Here is a 16,339-nt window from a genome sequence, read left to right on the forward strand (position 1 = left end):
CATTTCCAGCTGAATAGAGACATGCATATTTTCCCGGATCAGCCTGGCAAGAGGCGAGGATGTGCTGCTGTGACCGCCAGCTGTGCAGCTGGCACGTTTAAGATGCACTAGATTTAAATGCATTTGCAGAGAAGCCTGTTTGGAATGAATATTTCTCAGGAGCTCTCCCCCCCTCCCCGCTTGCCCCAGCCTCCCATCTCTGAGCATCACAGATGATTGCCAGGGGCAATCAGCTCCAGGGGCAGGGAAGCCGCCCTGGAAAGCAGGAGGCTTCCAGAGTGCTTAAGTGGAGACCTGGTGTTTGCTGTGGAGTTTTCTAATGGCCTCAGGCAGACAAAACACTGCTTCAGGTTCACACTCTTATTTGAGCCTCTGAATTTCTTCCTTTCCATTTAATCTTTTTGGCAGCTGTAAAGCATAAATCCATTTTCCTTCCATCAAGGTTAGTTCGGTTAATTGACCTGCAAGTTTAGCTGATAAAGCTCCCTAAAACTTACATTTTGCCATACTTAAACAGAAAGGGAAGAAATCAATAGTCACGTATAATACAACGGGGCTACTCCTCATCTCAGAGTGAGACGTTATCTCTTGTGGTCTGACCGCATTCGGTTCAGCACAAAGACTGACCTTTCTCTGCCTTTGCTCCCTCCCCGTCGGTCCCCCCTCCCCTCTCCTCTCTGAGCAGGGACCAGCATGGCCAGGGCTGCTCCTGCCGCTGCTGCGGGAGCAGCCAGCCCCATTGCCAGGGCTGACCTCCAGGTCTCCATCCCGCACCTTGCTCTTCCTCAGGCAGGAGCGCCCTGGCTCCAGGCTCTTGTCCTGCCTGCGCGGCTGAGCGGCTCTCAGGCATCTCCCAAAGGGCTGAGCACCAAATATCCCAAAACCCTGGCTATTTAAACGTTGGGGGCTGAACTAGGGGAGGCTAAAACATGCGCTCTCTTTCCTCATTATCTGCTGCTGTGCACAGCCCAGACAGTGACCCCGGGGCCGGCCCGCTGTGGCTTTTCCTTGGCTGACGCGATAGAGATGCATGAGGGCAGCTGCACAGAGGTTTCTTGGCTCTCAGGAGCCTCTCCTCCCAACACCGTTGTAGCTGGGGTGTGTCTGGGGGTCTCGCAGTAGGGCTTTTATTCCAAGACACTATTATTTCCAGACCCCCGGACCATCTGCCCGAGAGATGTCATCTTCCAATAGGACTGGGTCCAGTGCCCTGGCCTTCGTCCTCACCGGGATTCCTGGTCTGCTGATGAGCAGCTACTGGATGGCGTTGCCTCTCTGCTGCCTGTATCTCCTCATGCTCCTGGGGAACTGCACCTTAATCTGGATGATAAAGACAGAGCACAGCCTCCATACACCAATGTACTATTTCCTCTCCATGCTGGCCGTGGCAGACCTGGGCTTGTCTCTCTCCACCCTGCCCACCATGCTGGCCGTTTTCTGGTTTGAGTCCACCTCCCTCTGTTTTGAGGCGTGCGTCGTTCAGATGTACTTCATCCACTCCTTCTCTACCATTGAGTCTGGGGTCCTGGTGGCCATGGCCTTTGACCGCTTTGTTGCTATTTGCTACCCTTTGCAATACGCCTCTGTCCTGATGAGTTCCCTGATAATGAAGGTGGCGGGGGCGATCTTCATGCGGGGCATCTGTGTGGTACTACCTGTTGCCATCCTTATTAAGAAGATGCCTTTCTGCGGGTCCCATGTCCTGTCTCACTCCTTCTGTCTGCACCAGGACATGCTGAGGCTGGTTTGTGGGGACATCAGGGTCAGCAGCTTGTATGGGCTCATCGCAGTGATACTCACCAAGGGCCTGGACTCCCTGACCATCCTCCTGTCCTACGTGATGATCATCAGAGCCATCTTGAACATCGCCTCCCACGAAGCACGAGCCAAAGCCTTTAGCACATGCATCTCCCACCTCTGTGCTGTCCTGATCTTCTACATCCCGCTCATTGGCTTGTCCATCATCCACAGGTTTGGGAAGCACCTGCCCCCCCTCACTCACATGGTCCTGGCTGACGCCTATCTCCTGGTGCCTCCTGTCCTGAACCCACTCGTGTACAGCTGGAAAACCAAGCAGATCCGCAGGCGGATCCTCATCCTGCTCTGTCGGAGAGGGTCCCAGCAGCAAGTTTAGTCCCAGAGCAGCAATGACCCAAAGCCAGTCTCCTCCTTCCCTTCCTCTCCAGACTGGTTGTTCATGGGCAACGTCTTCTCCCAGGGGAAGTTAGTCATGACAGAAGAAACCTGTCACCTCTTCTGCGATACAGCTCTTTCCCTCTCCGTGGAGGGACGGATTATGGCAATTCACGTTATTCCACCTCCCATATTTTGGGATGCCCCATTTCTCAGAAAGTCTGCGAGAGGGCAGGGCTGGTGTGGCGGTGCGAAGCCGCTGACCCCCCTGCAGGTGGGAGAGAGGGGACTGCTGAGAGCAGGCTTCCGTCAAGGGATTCGCTGCTAACAGCGGTCTCTGAAGAAGTACAGTGTTGCCAGACTTGTGCTTTTAATTACAATATCCCTGTATTGGTGCGTTATATGAAGCTGTCGGTTCCCAGGGTTTTGTGATCAGATGAGACTCCTCAGCTTTCGTTATACACATAATTTGATTCTTTATGGTTATGGGGGATAGACAGACACTAATGGCCTATGGGCTGTAACCTAAGGCTCAAAATGAGAAAATCGAGTCCAACCTCATTGCAGGGTCTGCAAGGGGAGTGTGTTGTTTCTACTGTCTCATGATATCACCTTCTCTGCCCGTAACTCTTTTGGGAACATGTTGGAAATCTCTCCCCACCTCCCAGGTTACGATCCAAACGAGGGTAGGCAGGTCTGGTCTGGCAGCGCGGGTGCAACCCAGGCGCACCCCGCGAGATGTGGTGCTGTGTGTGTATTGCCACGGTTCCTCGGGGATGCATGTGATGCCAAAGCGATGGGATTCGTGCCCCTTTCGGAGCATCAGGCTGTCATTATGGAGCCTCCGCCCTGTCCCAAGGCAATCTACCTCCTGATTCACCACCCTTGTCATTGTGTAAAATAATCCCCATGCAAGCCAAATCCCTGTGGCCTTGTCGTGTCTGCAGGGTCATACCAAACCATTTGCTCCTTTCTGCCCCCACGTCAGTGCCTTCAGTCTTCCTCATGGGCTGCCCTCCTCCTCCTCCTCCTCTGGGCTAACTCAGGCCAGCTTTTGCCTCATCCCAGCAGCCGAGTGGCCAGGAAGGAGGGAGCAGGGTGAAAAGGAGCCGTGACCTTGCAGGTGGGAGCGCAGCAGCCCCCAGCTCGTGTGTGTGCGGCAGTGCCGCGGCGAGCAGCGCTACCGCTGGGGAGGGGGGAAGGCAGAGGAAACCACCCGTTCCAGTGCAGGCACTTGGCAGGGTCGGTGTCCAGCCATGCAAAGAGCTACAGGGTCAGGGATCAGAACTGGAGCTTGGGATGCCCTGGCCACGTTACCAGGTCCCAGTGAAGTGGGAGATGCTGCGCACTGCAGGGATGCGCTGGAGGGCTTTGGTAGTGAGAAAAAAATTGGGTGTTTCCCTTTTGTTTTTTTATTTGTTTCCCACCCACCCCCTGCAGCTCCAAAAGCTGCTTTAGTAAATGTACCGAGAGCTTCTCCCAGCTGTTCTGGGTGCTGCTATGGAGAATCCAAATGACAAGGATCAGTGCTGTGAAAGGGAGTTAGATCCTTTTTTCTTTTTGGCAAGCAGGAGAGAGTTATGGGAAAATTGTACCTGGGTTTTTCTTTTTCATCAGGGGAAGGAAATGCTCCGTCTCTTCCACAGTCTCTCAGTTACTGTCACTGGGAGGTGCCAAGTAGTAAAACCAGCGAGAACATACGGGTGCTGCTGTGTATGCTACAAAGCATCATGTCAGTCAGATGCTGGGAAGAAACTGGTGTCTGCAGGAGGAAAAACATACTCCATGCAGAAACAAAGGTGGATGCAAGGCAAATGTGAGTGCTTAGATGCAGGCTCTGGGCCTCATGGCTGGGAAGCTGCCAGAATTCTCTCCTGTATTTTTCCAAGGGTCTGTAAAGCAGATGTGCATGTCCATTTGTGCCTGCTGAAAATGTCAAGCTGCTCTGATCTGCCAACAAGAGGTCAGAAGCTGGGAACCTACCCACGGAGAGCTGAGTACTCAACAGTGTTACGCTGTGCAATGACCACGGGTATGTTTTTGGGCGAGCCCACAAAGAAGCAGTTTATCTTGTGCTTGAATGTTTTGCTAAATCCAGTGTGTCAGGCTGGGCAAGCCATGGGGAAGAGCAGACGTTGCTGTAATCTGCGTGTGGACGGCAGAGAGCAGCTCCCTGAGGTACAGAGCAGTTCCCTTGGAGGCTAATGCGGCTGATGCGTGTCAGCTGCAGGCAAATCTGGTGGCTGTTTTCACGGAATCATAGAATCATTTAGGTTGGAAAGGACCTTTAAGACCTTCAAGTCCAACGGTTACCCTAACACCGCCAAGCCCACCACTAAACCGTGCCCCAAGTCCCACGTCTACATGTTTTGAACCCCCCCAGGGACGGTGACTCCCCCACCTCTCTGGGCAGCCTGTGCCAACCCCTGACCCCTCTGGCAGGGAAGGCATTTTCCCTCACACCCAACCTAAACCTCCCCTGACGCAGCCTGAGGCCGTTCCCTCTCGCCCTGTCACTGGTGACTTGGGAGCAGAGACCAGCCCCCCCCTCACTCCAGCCCCTCTCAGGCAGCTGCAGAGAGCGAGAAGGGCTCCCCTCAGCCCCCCCTTCTCCAGGCTAAACCCCCCCAGCCCCCCCAGCCGCCCCCCAGCACACTTGTGCTCCAGACCCTGCCCCAGCCCCGCTGCCCTTCTCTGGACACGCTCCAGCCCCTCCAGGCCCTTCTTGTCCCGAGGGGCCCAAACCTGAGCCCAGCACTCGAGGTGGGGCCTCCCCAGGGCCCAGCACAGGGGCCCCATCCCTGCCCGGCCCCCGCTGGCCACCCCAGGGCTGACACCATTTTGGACCAACTGCCTCACAGGCAAAATCCACAACCGGGTTAAAGTGTGAGCGCGTCACTCATTTCAGCCAAGCAGTGCCGGCTGACCCAGCCCCAGACAGCTCCTTCCAGGGACGGACACGATACGGCAGTTTGTCCATCTGGAGCTAACGGGGCTTCCCAGCCCTCTTGGAGGTGGCCTCTCACTCAGGAATGGAGCGCAGCTAATGCAGTGCATCCTGAAAGGTCTGTGTGATGCTGAGTAATGAAACTCTCAGTAATTCTAGTTTCCATTTATCCTAAAGACCTCTCACTCGCTTTACTGAGTAACGTGGCCGGGTACCTTGCCGTGTGTTGATTCAGGTTTGCAATATGAAATGTGCTACCTTGAGGCTTGCGTGCGTTCACCATACCTGCAGCTCCCAAACCCAGCTATTCTCCAGCTGCCTCTGAGTCACAGCAATTTGCCAGCTTCATTTAATAATTGACAGGACCACGCGTCTTCCCAAAGTTTGCTGTTTGTTTTTCTGTGTTTGACTTTCCACTGACGGCGCCAAAAGCAATAATGTACATACCAATTTTTCTACAAGTGCTTTCCACCTGTCGATCTCTTTCTCTTATCTGCGTTTGCTCAGCCCTGTTCCTACATACTACATCTGCCATCAGAAAATTCCCTTTTGCCAGCAAACAGTGTAAGTTGTCGGCTTTTACTTCACACCGGCAGCTTCACAGCCTGGTAAGTACAGTGGCTCTGATGATGCTACACAGGGATGTGGAAATAAATGACGTCCAGACGCTGCCTCGCTCGCTTCTTGTTCTGGCCAACGTTTGCGGTTTGCACCAATCTCATATCTTAGTTGGGCGTGCAGCCTTCGTACTGAAACAGCTAACCATGCACAGCCCTTGCAGTGGATTCAGCTGGTTTTGTATTAACAGATTTCGCAGGGGTTTTCTTCCAAGAAAGGGGGAAGGGTCTCTGCAGCAGCACAGCTTTCTTACTGGTAAAACCTCACCCGCTCTGCAAGACATAAAAACTGGGCCCTATCTGTAAAGTCAAAGGGGTCTGCAGGCAAGCGCCAACACTGGCTCAGGTCTGGGGTACTCTGCTGTGTACCGCTGAGGTAGCTGGGGGATTTTTATTATTTTTTAGTAGCAACCATCCAATTCCTCTGCTTATGCATCGTGGGATTTCACCAGTGTGAGGTCCTGTTAAGGTCCAGGGAACTTCGTAGTAAGTCAGTATGAATGGGGTGATGCCGAGGAGGGTTACATGTTCATTGGGAAAGTTTGTTTTGTCTTTGGAATTGGGCATGGACTAGTGTTCTGACCTAGTTTAAGACCACAAACGCCTCTGTTTATATCTCCATACCATATGTTTGCACAATGGTGGACAGAGCGGATTTAACTCCAATTCCCTACATTAATCTCAACCTTGAGAATGAAGTAGATCGTGGTTGGGGCCAAAATGAATTGGATGTTTTACGTACACAAACTGGGACACCATAAAAAGGCATATGGCTTTACAAAGTGCTGAGGGCTAATTACAAAAATCCAGCTTCAGAGTTTCTCTAGATTCATCTCTGCATTCAGTGTCCCAAATCTGGGACTACGTGTGGGCCCACGGTCCAAGCTCCCACGACAGTCAGAGGTGGTGAGCCAATGCAGTCCATAGAGCACCTCTCTAAGGTGAGCTAAGGTGCTCTGACAAGGAAACTTCAAACTAAATTCCACCCCCAAAACCACATCCTAGATAACAAACATCTTAAATTTCACCTGGCAGGTGTGACCCATTGGAGGTGCTTATAGCTCTGTAGGTCACGCATGGATAAACTCTCAGCTTTTGACCCACAAGTGTCCTTCAAGAAGCTCAGGTTTGTCAGTCAGCTGGTGAGCTATGCTGGGTGGGTTTAGGATTCACAGAATAACCCAAACCTTCAGCTGTGGGAGAAATGAGGGCTCATGGCTGCTGAGGGTGACCTCGCTGGGTAATGCAGGGACCCAGCCAGCCCATGCCGGCGAACTGCTGCCCACTGTCACCACAGGATGGCTCTCCCGTGTCCTCGTCCTCCTCTTGGCACCTTGGTTAAGCACAGTGAACCTGGCCCTACCGTGGTGTCTCTTGCAGAGAGGGAGAGTTTATTCAGCCTCATTTAGAAACCTGGGAACACACTTCCGTGTGAGGGATGGACCAGATGACCTCTTCAAGTCCCTTTTGACCCAATTGTCTATGATTTCTAGGATTAGCACAGGATGGAGAGCATAAAACTGTAGCGTCATGGTCCGACGGTCCTTAGGGTGCCTGGTTAGGTGCCCTAAGAATAGAAACTCTGCTTCTATTGCAGGGTACTGCATTACTGACTCTGGTCTGCAGCATCCAGAAACTATTGCCCAGCAACAGCAGCATCCTTAACCATCAGGTATCCATCCTGATGAGCACCAGTGACATTTCTGTCCAGCCTCTGTGCTCTGATCTCCTTCCACTCGCTAGAAACTCTACGTCCTCTCTATTGCAAAGGTGAAGAGAAGCTTCCATGCACCCAGATATATTTTGCATTTTATGCAAGTCCTCACAGATCCAGTCCTACCTTTGCCGATCCCACCAGCCATGCCGAGCCCGATTTGGCCTGATTCCATGGAAACTGCCTGCTGCACTCCCCACACCTTCTTCCTCAATGAGGTTGGTTTGGCTGTGTGTCCCTGTCGGAGTGCTCTTCTGGGAATTAATCAGACTAATGACCTCGGAGAAATACCTCAACTCTTCTAACCTTTTCAATGGAGAAAGTAGGAGCAGTGACTTTATCCAGAGATACCTGCGTTGTCGTCTCAGGCTCTGACTTGGCTAAATACTCTTTTAAAAACCTGGGGGCAGCGAGGATGTCCTCCCTAGGCATAAAGGCCACAACGTGTGGGACCTGAGTACAGCACCCTGCGGCTGGCCCTACAGTCCTCATGGTGTCTCATCTTCTGACCCCTGTGGTGATGCTGGACATCCCGGGAGAAGCGCCTCAGAGCCCTGAAACCAGCAGGTCAGTCTTCCCTGACTCCCCCCTTCCTCGTCTGCTGCAGGGAGCGGTGCTTGTGCCCAGGCTGGGGAAACACCTCTGTACGGCCAGGTGAATGCCAGCAGGAACGCCAGGCAGCTCTGCAGACCTGTAAACCAGCCTGTCCAAAGAGCCATTGGTCACAGAATCGCTTCTCAAAGGAACTGGAAGATTTATGAATGCAAATTCTGATGGAAAATTTCCCTGCAGCCCTTTGGATTGCATCTCTGGTTGTGCTGGTATTTCTCCTTTGGCTGGTGTGTTCTGCTGGCTCTTTGAGGAACTGTTTGAAACATACAACCAGCCTGTGAAACAAACAAACAAAAGGTTGTATGTGCCTGAGGGCCTGACTTCGCTCAGCGGCAGAGTTACTCATATGTCAGTTATGAAATCCTCTTGATTCTTCCCCCGGTCCCTTTTGAAAGCAGAGTCATCTGATAACATTTTGAGAAAATGTTATCATGCGCCAGATTGAATTTCGCCTGGTTTGATGATGTCACAGTGATTTATTTTGAAGAAACGACTGAGATTAGCAACGTAACGTTGTTACTGCCTCTCCTCACATCTCTGCTCTCATTTCCTTGCTGCTGTTACTGAGATGCGTGTGGCGATAGCTTCTTAAAATCACGATGTAAACCCAAGTGCTGCTCTGCTTTTTTTGAGAGAGGGTGTTAACCCATGTCACCAGGCACAGCCTCCCCATCAGCACAGACACCAGGACGCAGGAGATGGCTGGTGTGAATATTTGACTTCTATACATGCATATTTTATATATACATGCATATATATATCTCGAGGCGCAGCCCAGCGCCCCGGTCTGTAGCACACAGACGTTATAGCGGACTGATAAAGGTGAATGGACGCATTTGGCCTTATCAGAATGAAACTACTTCATCCTAGAGAATACAAAGATATGTTGATGAGATCAAAACCCAAGGTCTTTTAGACCTTTTCAAAATGAAATTCTGGAATTCTGATCGCTTTAAACCTCGTGAGGTGGGGTGAAGACACGTGTGAAATTCCTGCACTGTGCACTGTGATCCTGCCACCCTGCTCCAGGTGGGGTCAGGCAACCTGGAAACCCTTTGTTTGGTTAATTAATGGGCACCATTCTTCTTTTTCCTTCTGCAGAGCAGACCACAGCTGTCCCTGCCCCCAGCAAGCACCTGGACCAATTTTATCCCATTTTAGGCACTTGGGGATGCACCTAGACATGAAGTGTGCCTTCCACACACGCTTTTTGTCGTTGTTTTTGGCAAAACAGTGGTCTCTCTACAGCTAACGCTGTGCCTTCTCCTTCTGCTGGCCTTTCCTGGCAAAGCTGTGCTGCGGGTGGCAAGCAGAGGAGATGGAAACCATGCTGGTAAGGGATGATGCTTGTTCAACAGCCACGGCATGCACCGCTGGCTTTGGGGGACAGGCACGGCTCACACTGAGATCACACACCGGCAGCGAGTTTCGCAGCTTTGCCTCGACATCCCTTCCCCATCAGAGCAAATCTATGGCATCCCGGGTGTTATTCACAGCCTCCAGACAACGTTATCCTGCTGGTGGAGGCTTGGGACATGCTGTACATGGTGCTGCTTTGAGTCTGTATTTTAGCAAATTACATGCAGGTCGTGTTGACCTATGCTCACCTCTCAGTTGCCTCTGAATCACCTCTATCTACCAGCTTTGCTTAATATGGGAAAATGAAATACAGGGCTTTGCAATGTTTGCAGATTTCTCTGGGATTGTTTGATTTTCCACCCCGCACACTAAAAGCAGAGAGTCTGCTGCCTTTGCGACAGGACTCCTTGTCCTTTCTGCATTTTCTCAATCCCCCCCATTGTATTTTTACCTGATGTACCAAGTCAGGCATTAAATATGTCAATGTTTGTCCGTACAAAAGCTCGTTCACTTCTGCGGGATGGAGCGCCAGTGACCGAGGGTCTCCTGTGTGTCACTCATGGCAGCACGGGAAACTGGCTGACACCACCTCACTTTACCCAGGGTTTTTGTCATGATTTCAGTTAAAGACACTGTTTTTCTGCTGACAGGGTCCAGGTGGCTTGGCCTCTGAACCAGCTGCAGTTGTACCAGTTTAAAAGTGCTCCATGTAGGTGTAACTGCTCTGCTACCTGCAGAAAACCGTGCTGGAGTGGCACTGTCTGCCTCCGTAATTTCTTCCAAGCTCTGTGCTGAGGTCACCGTGCTGTTCATAAGGTGATGACGTCAAAGTGGACCAGCTTTAGAACAGATAATAGAGCTGGAGGCTGTGGTGCTCTGGCAGAAGACTGATTTCTATTAGCAACAACTCAATGAGGGTTTTCACTTGAAAAAAATACACGAGCAGCAAGGTGATGAGCACTAAAGACAGAAATGCATCTGTATGACAGAACCTGGGAGAGTTTGGGAGGGTTTTACCCGCAGCTACTGCACGGTGCCTTCCTGGCACGGTGGCAGCACAGGAGCAGAGCCAGCGAGGGTTTCTGCAGTTTTGGAAGAGTCGCAGAAGCCCTGCACAGAAACGCGTGAGTCGAGGCGCATGTGGGCTTCACCACCTCTGATCCTGCCCTTCACAGTTCAGACTACAGAGTCTTGCAGCCAGCTTAGATACCTCAGAGAGAGCGCAGGAGACCTGCTGCTGACATCAGGCACAGCAGCAAGGGCATGGGCAGAAGGGAGGGACCTCCTGTGCCCCTCCAAAGCTGTTACAACTTCCAGAGCTGGAGTGGTGATATTCACAGAGGTGTCTGCAGCAAACCCTGTTTCCAGGTCCAGACCATGATCCAGGGGATTCATCTCTCCTCCCCTCTTCCGTGCACATGTACAGCTGCCCCAGACCTGAGTCCTGCCTCACCTAAGTCCCTCATGCACCTACTGCAACCCCAAACTGGAGCCTGACCGAAGCCTCCCTTCTCCAGCTTCCCTTCTCCATCCTTCTCCAGGACTTACGGACACAGTTTAGTGGTGGACTTGGTAGTGTTAACAGTTGGACTCGATGATCTTAAGGGTGTTTTCCAACCCAGATGATTCTGTGACTCTGTGCTTCTGTGGCTTCCCACCACGATCAAAGCCTGGCCCATGGCATGCTTCTCCAGCATCTCCCCGCACCTCTCAGGCCAGGGCTGTAGTCCCAACGGGCTCCACCACCCTCAACCACAACCCTGCACACACGCGGCCCGGCAGGAGGAACCTCCCCCGGGTGGTTCGCTGGTGCTGCAGGCTCATCCCTGGAGCTCAGCAGGGGAGGGATTCCCCTTAAGCCTGGGGCCCAAGGGAGATCCCAAAGCAGGACGGCTGCCTGGCCCCAGGGTTGCACGGTCCTCCAGGGAACCTGTCATCAGGAGAGCTGCTCCCTGTCCCGGTCCTGCCAAGCTCTTTTCCTCACTGCTATTTTTGAGCCTCAGTAGATGGCCGACTTGGAAGAGCTTTGTGTCACTGCTGGTGACGCCAGAGCTGCTGGTGCCAAAGCAGTCAGCTGCTCCTCTGGAAGCGAGCGGGAAGGACAGCCTGCCAAGGAGAAGACATTCCTTCTGGGCTGCAATCTCTCCTTCCAGGCAACCGGGATATTTTTGTCCAGCTCAACGCAGCTGCTGCAGCCAAAGAAAACTGCATATGATCAAAGAGCCTTTTTTGAAACTTTCTGAAGCAGAGGAGGATGGGCAACGTGCCTGCCTTCCTCCCCTGCCCTGGATCTGCAAAGTCTGGAGCAATCCTGAGGGATGCTGCTGGGCTGGTGGGAGGTGGAACCTCCACAGCAGCAACCTCTGAGCGTCACCTTTCGGTTCAGACCTGTGCGTGGACACACAGACAGAGGAATTCCTCACTAGGAGAAAAGAAGGAAGCCAGAACTGGCGCCAGTGTGGTAACTTCAGATAGCAAGGGTGGTCCTGTTCTCCTGGATCTTCCTAAACCCTTTCCTCTTCTTTATTTCTCTGTCTCCAATAAGCATTACCTTCCTAAAATGTTAGGAGCTTGCTCATTTTGAACAGGGTCTTGTAAAGGCTCTTGCATGGGAGGACCAAGCCTCCCCACCCTTCCCTTCCCTCCTCCTCATCCCTTCTCACACTCCTATCAGTACTCACACACTGAACTCTGGCCTGTACAGTAAATATGATTAGGACTGGCTTGGGTTCAAATTATAAACGTTCCCAGCAAACAGTCTGATGTGTGCCAAGTGGTGGCTGTGTCCCCCCTTAGCTGTGGCGGCTGTGTCCCCCCTTAGCTGTGGCAGCTGTGTCCCCCCTTAGCTGTGGAGGCTGTGTCCCCCCTTAGCTGTGGCGGCTGTGTCCCCCCTTAGCTGTGGAGGCTGTGTCCCCCCTTAGCTGTGGCGGCTGTGTCCCCCCTTAGCTGTGGCGGCTGTGTCCCCCCTTAGCTGTGGCAGCTGTGTCCCCCCTTAGCTGTGGTGGCTGTGTCCCCCCTTAGCTGTGGCGCTGGGAAAACAGGGGTTTTTTTTTGAGATGGGAAAAAAAATAGATGGACAGATCCTCACACCCCTCCGTATATACGTGCCATACCTACGCTTCTGGGAAAAGGGATTAAAGGGATTAAGCAGAAAGCCAGTGAGAACGACTCGGGGGGAGCGCAGTGTGAAAATGTCGCTGATGCAGGTGGGTGAGCCTTGAGACACAGGTCAGAGGGAATCATAAGATTTCGGGTGTATCTGGTACAGGATTAAATTATCTGACACTACAATAGGATGGGGGTGATTCAGGCAAGAGCAGCGCTGGGCATTTTACAGCGGCTGGAAGCCTGATCCCTTTTTCTCATTCATCTGCAGGTCTGCTGGATAAACCTGAGCAGACAGTTTCATCTCCCGAGCTGTTCCCTCCTCCCAGCAGACGCCTCTCTGTGCCGTGCATACAGCCAGGCTGCTCGGCATGCCGGCCTTGAGGGGACCGGCTTCGGGGGACCCTCAAGCGCGACGTTAATGCTAGGAATAGGTTATCATTTCCGCACATGCAAGATCGGTAACGAGGGGAGATTTTTCTCTCTGGCAGTTCCTCGGGGGGATGCTGCAGTCTGCAAACCAGATCGTTGCTTCGAGCCGCAGGGACAGGTGTGCTCGGCACAGGTTGTCTGCAGCCGCTCAGCGCAGGAGGCTGAACGAGCAGCGCTGGAAACCGCCTCATATGTAGAGTAAATGGTGGCAGAGAGTCCCAAGGGAAAGGAACTAAATGTGCCAGGGTGCGTGAAAGATGAGCGTGTGCATGCAGCTGGGCTGAGTAGAGCAGGGAAAGAATGTCATTTCCACAGATGGATGAATCAAAAAAGATTCAGGCTTATACCTTTTCTGGAGAGCTGTGGAAAAACAGGTCTGGAAGGGGCCCAGAGAAGGTATCTCGCCCATGTCTTTGCCCAGAGACAGGATCTGCTCAGCTGAAAGTGTTACCGAGAGACGTTCAGGAAAACCATCTGTGGCGGCGACTCCGTGACCCCACCGACGCGCTCCCCTGCTTCACCGCCCACCCCCCGCCTAACCTCAGGTTTCCTTCCTGCCAGTACAGCCCCCGACACTTTGTCTTAGCCCCACAGTCTGGTTATTCCCATCTCTGCAGCACCTCTTTGCTTTGCTGCAGGACGCTTTCCTCCCCCTGCTGCCCCCAAGGTTGTCTCCCGCTTTTGCTCTGCCCCGTGGCATCTCAGCAGCTCTAACCCCGTCGCGCCACGACTGGGTTCTGTGCTCGGCATGGCCGGCTGTGACGCAGCTTTCACTTTCCAGCATGAAGACATCGTTCCCTGGCTAAAATCTGTTTGCTCTGAAGACCGTAAGAAGTATTTTACTAGATCAAACTAAAGGTCCCTCCGTCCTGCCATCCTGCCTTGAAGAGTGGCTATTAATGGCCATTTAGGAAGGTAATTTACAGTTTATCCTTCCATTGGCACATGTCCCAGCATCTAGCAATCAATTTAGAGGCTTTCTGAACAGGAGGCAGCACCTCAGCCATCACATTTAATAGAAATCAATGAATCTCTCACCTATGAATTTGTCTAATACTTTTTTGAACTCATATATACTTCGGAGTCCCACTACATCCACTGGTGATGAGTCTCATAATTTCACTATAAGCTCTTTAAAAAAGTACTTTTTAATTTGTTTTAAATCTTCTGCCTGTTATTTTCAGGGTGTGTTCTCCCCCTTCTGGTTCACATAGTGTAAGAAAAGATGAATAAACATTCCATGTGTATCCTCTCCTCACCATTCATTATCTTACAGACTTTTCCTGTATTGCTTTATTGTTTCTTCTCAAGGCTGAAGAGTCCTTTTCTGATAATCTCCACTTCTGCAGAAGCTTCTCTGAAGTACTCAGGCTGTTCGGCTAGGTGATCGTTGTAGGTCCCTTCCAATTGATTATTCTATTCTATTCTATTCTATTCTATTCTATTCTATTCTATTCTATTCTATTCTATTCTATTCTATTCTATTCTATTCTATTCTATTCTATTCCCTGTTCCACACCTCTGAGCATGCTTGCTCCAGGACGTTTGCTATCTTCAGTAGTTCTTCCTCTGGTTTTTCACATCTGGCACACCTAGCGGTAACAAACCTCTGCCAGGACCGTTCGGAGGAGTGTCATGAAGGCTCAGCGTATTCAGCCACAAGCCTGGCTGCGAGATTTAACAGCCAGGTAGGAGCAGGCAGCTGCCTTCCTTAAAAGTAATGCTTGTAAATTAATTGTTCTTTGGCACTGGGGCCACCTTGCACCAGGTGGTCCAGGATCATGCCAACAGACCTTTTAGCTCCTAAAATGAGGCAGTGACACCATGCAGACTCCTGAACCCCTGCCTGGGAGCTGCTGAAGCACCGCTTGGCTCAGGTCAGCATCACGCTGGGGACCGTGATCACAGTTTACTGGTGTCCATCACGGGCACTGCCCCAGCACAGCCTGGTCTATGGCTACAGAAGTGTCTCTCTGGTCCAGTGGCTGTGGTTGCTATAGACACCCCATACAGGAATGGGCAAACCCATCAGCTGTCCTGTGTCGTGGTTTGGCAGCTGCAGAAATAGGGGTTAACAGCAATTTCCACCTCGCAGCTGAAGTGGCAAAGATAAAGTTATTACCACGAGACATCAAGATGCAACAGGCCCCGAGGCCATTTGAGAGGATATCCACCGACGTGTCTGTGTTTGGCTTTATAATCCTTAGTTGTTTTTATTGTTCAATATATTACGATTTTAATTAAACATTTCATGTCTCACTGGTCACGGGGGGGATAGCTAGAACTTCACCTCTGTTACTCCCTTGGAGAGATGCTACAAGCACTCTCGCAAAATTTATTATTATTTGCATTACAGATCCATTCTCACAATAAAAATTATGTGTATTGCCAGCACGCTGCAGCGTTGCCAGCCATAAATCACAGGGACCTATAAACATGTCACCCAATAAACTATCAGGAGAAAAATCGTGTCTGCTGGGAGGGAATCATAAATGGAAAAGATCGTTTACTTCACGCACTGCTTTCGCTGGTACGCCTCGCGCTGTTTGCGTACAGGGAGCTTGGGCTCCGCGCGGCTCCCGGTTGATTGGACGGGGTCAGTCCTCGGGGCGCGTTATAAGCGCTGCCCTCCTGATGCCAGGACGCAGCTGCGGGTTCTTCCTCTGCATCGCAGCAGGGTTGTGCTGCCGGCGCAGGTCGTGAAGCCCCTGGGCCCCCGCCGCTGCACTTGGTGAGTACCCTGGGCAATTAGCAGCCTCTCCATCGTCGCACGCCTCTTTTACTGTGGTTTATGGGGCTGGACACCAACACGGGTGGGGAGGCGCATCTCCAAAGTGCTGCTCAGGGGGTCCACCCCACCCCACAGAGCCCGCTGGGCTGGACGTGCTGGAGGAAGCGGGCGGCTGTAATTTCGGGCAGCGCTGGCACCGTGGTACTGCTGGGGAAGGTCTAGCCGTGGCAGTGCTGCTTGCTGCTGTGCTGTGGGCTGTGTGCAAGAGTCAGCCGGCTCTTCCCCTGCCTGCTGGCCTGGCTCAGCTGGTGGGAATGGCATGTTCCCGTCCTTGCCTGTAAAATCAACAGAAATTTGGATCTGTGGGTGCTGCATCCCTTTGCTCAGCCTCATCCCTTCGCTGAGTGGCTGAGCCCTTGCTTGGACGCTTGAGTTGGCAGCGATGTAGTAGTGAAAATAGCAAAATCTCCTCTTGGGAAAAAATCCCCCCGACATCTGTTCATCTCATCCTCCCTCAGCCCAGGTTCCCAAGCCCCTGCTCTCGCCTACACTGAGAAGAACTCTTAAAGCACCAGTACTTTGCTGAAGTTATTGGTGAAAATCAAAGCCAGAGGCAGGCAAGAAATCAGGAGGTGGCTTTTGAGGGCTGCAGAAAGAGGGATGGCACTGTGTCCTACATGAGGCACCTG

At 52.1% G+C, this 16,339-nt stretch overlaps 1 protein-coding gene across 1 annotated transcript; it reads left to right on the forward strand.

The window, feature by feature from the left end:
• The first annotated feature begins 1,158 nt into the window (after positions 1 to 1,158).
• On the forward strand, positions 1,159 to 4,569 carry LOC104047798 (olfactory receptor 51H1). The gene has a single exon (XM_064441652.1). It carries the CDS (start codon positions 1,178 to 1,180, stop codon positions 2,132 to 2,134), a length of 957 nt encoding a protein of 318 aa, XP_064297722.1. The 5' UTR covers positions 1,159 to 1,177; the 3' UTR covers positions 2,135 to 4,569.
• Positions 4,570 to 16,339: the final 11,770 nt, after the last annotated feature.

Source organism: Phalacrocorax carbo, chromosome 1, assembly GCF_963921805.1.
Source record: "Phalacrocorax carbo chromosome 1, bPhaCar2.1, whole genome shotgun sequence".
Lineage (NCBI taxonomy): Eukaryota > Metazoa > Chordata > Aves > Suliformes > Phalacrocoracidae > Phalacrocorax > Phalacrocorax carbo.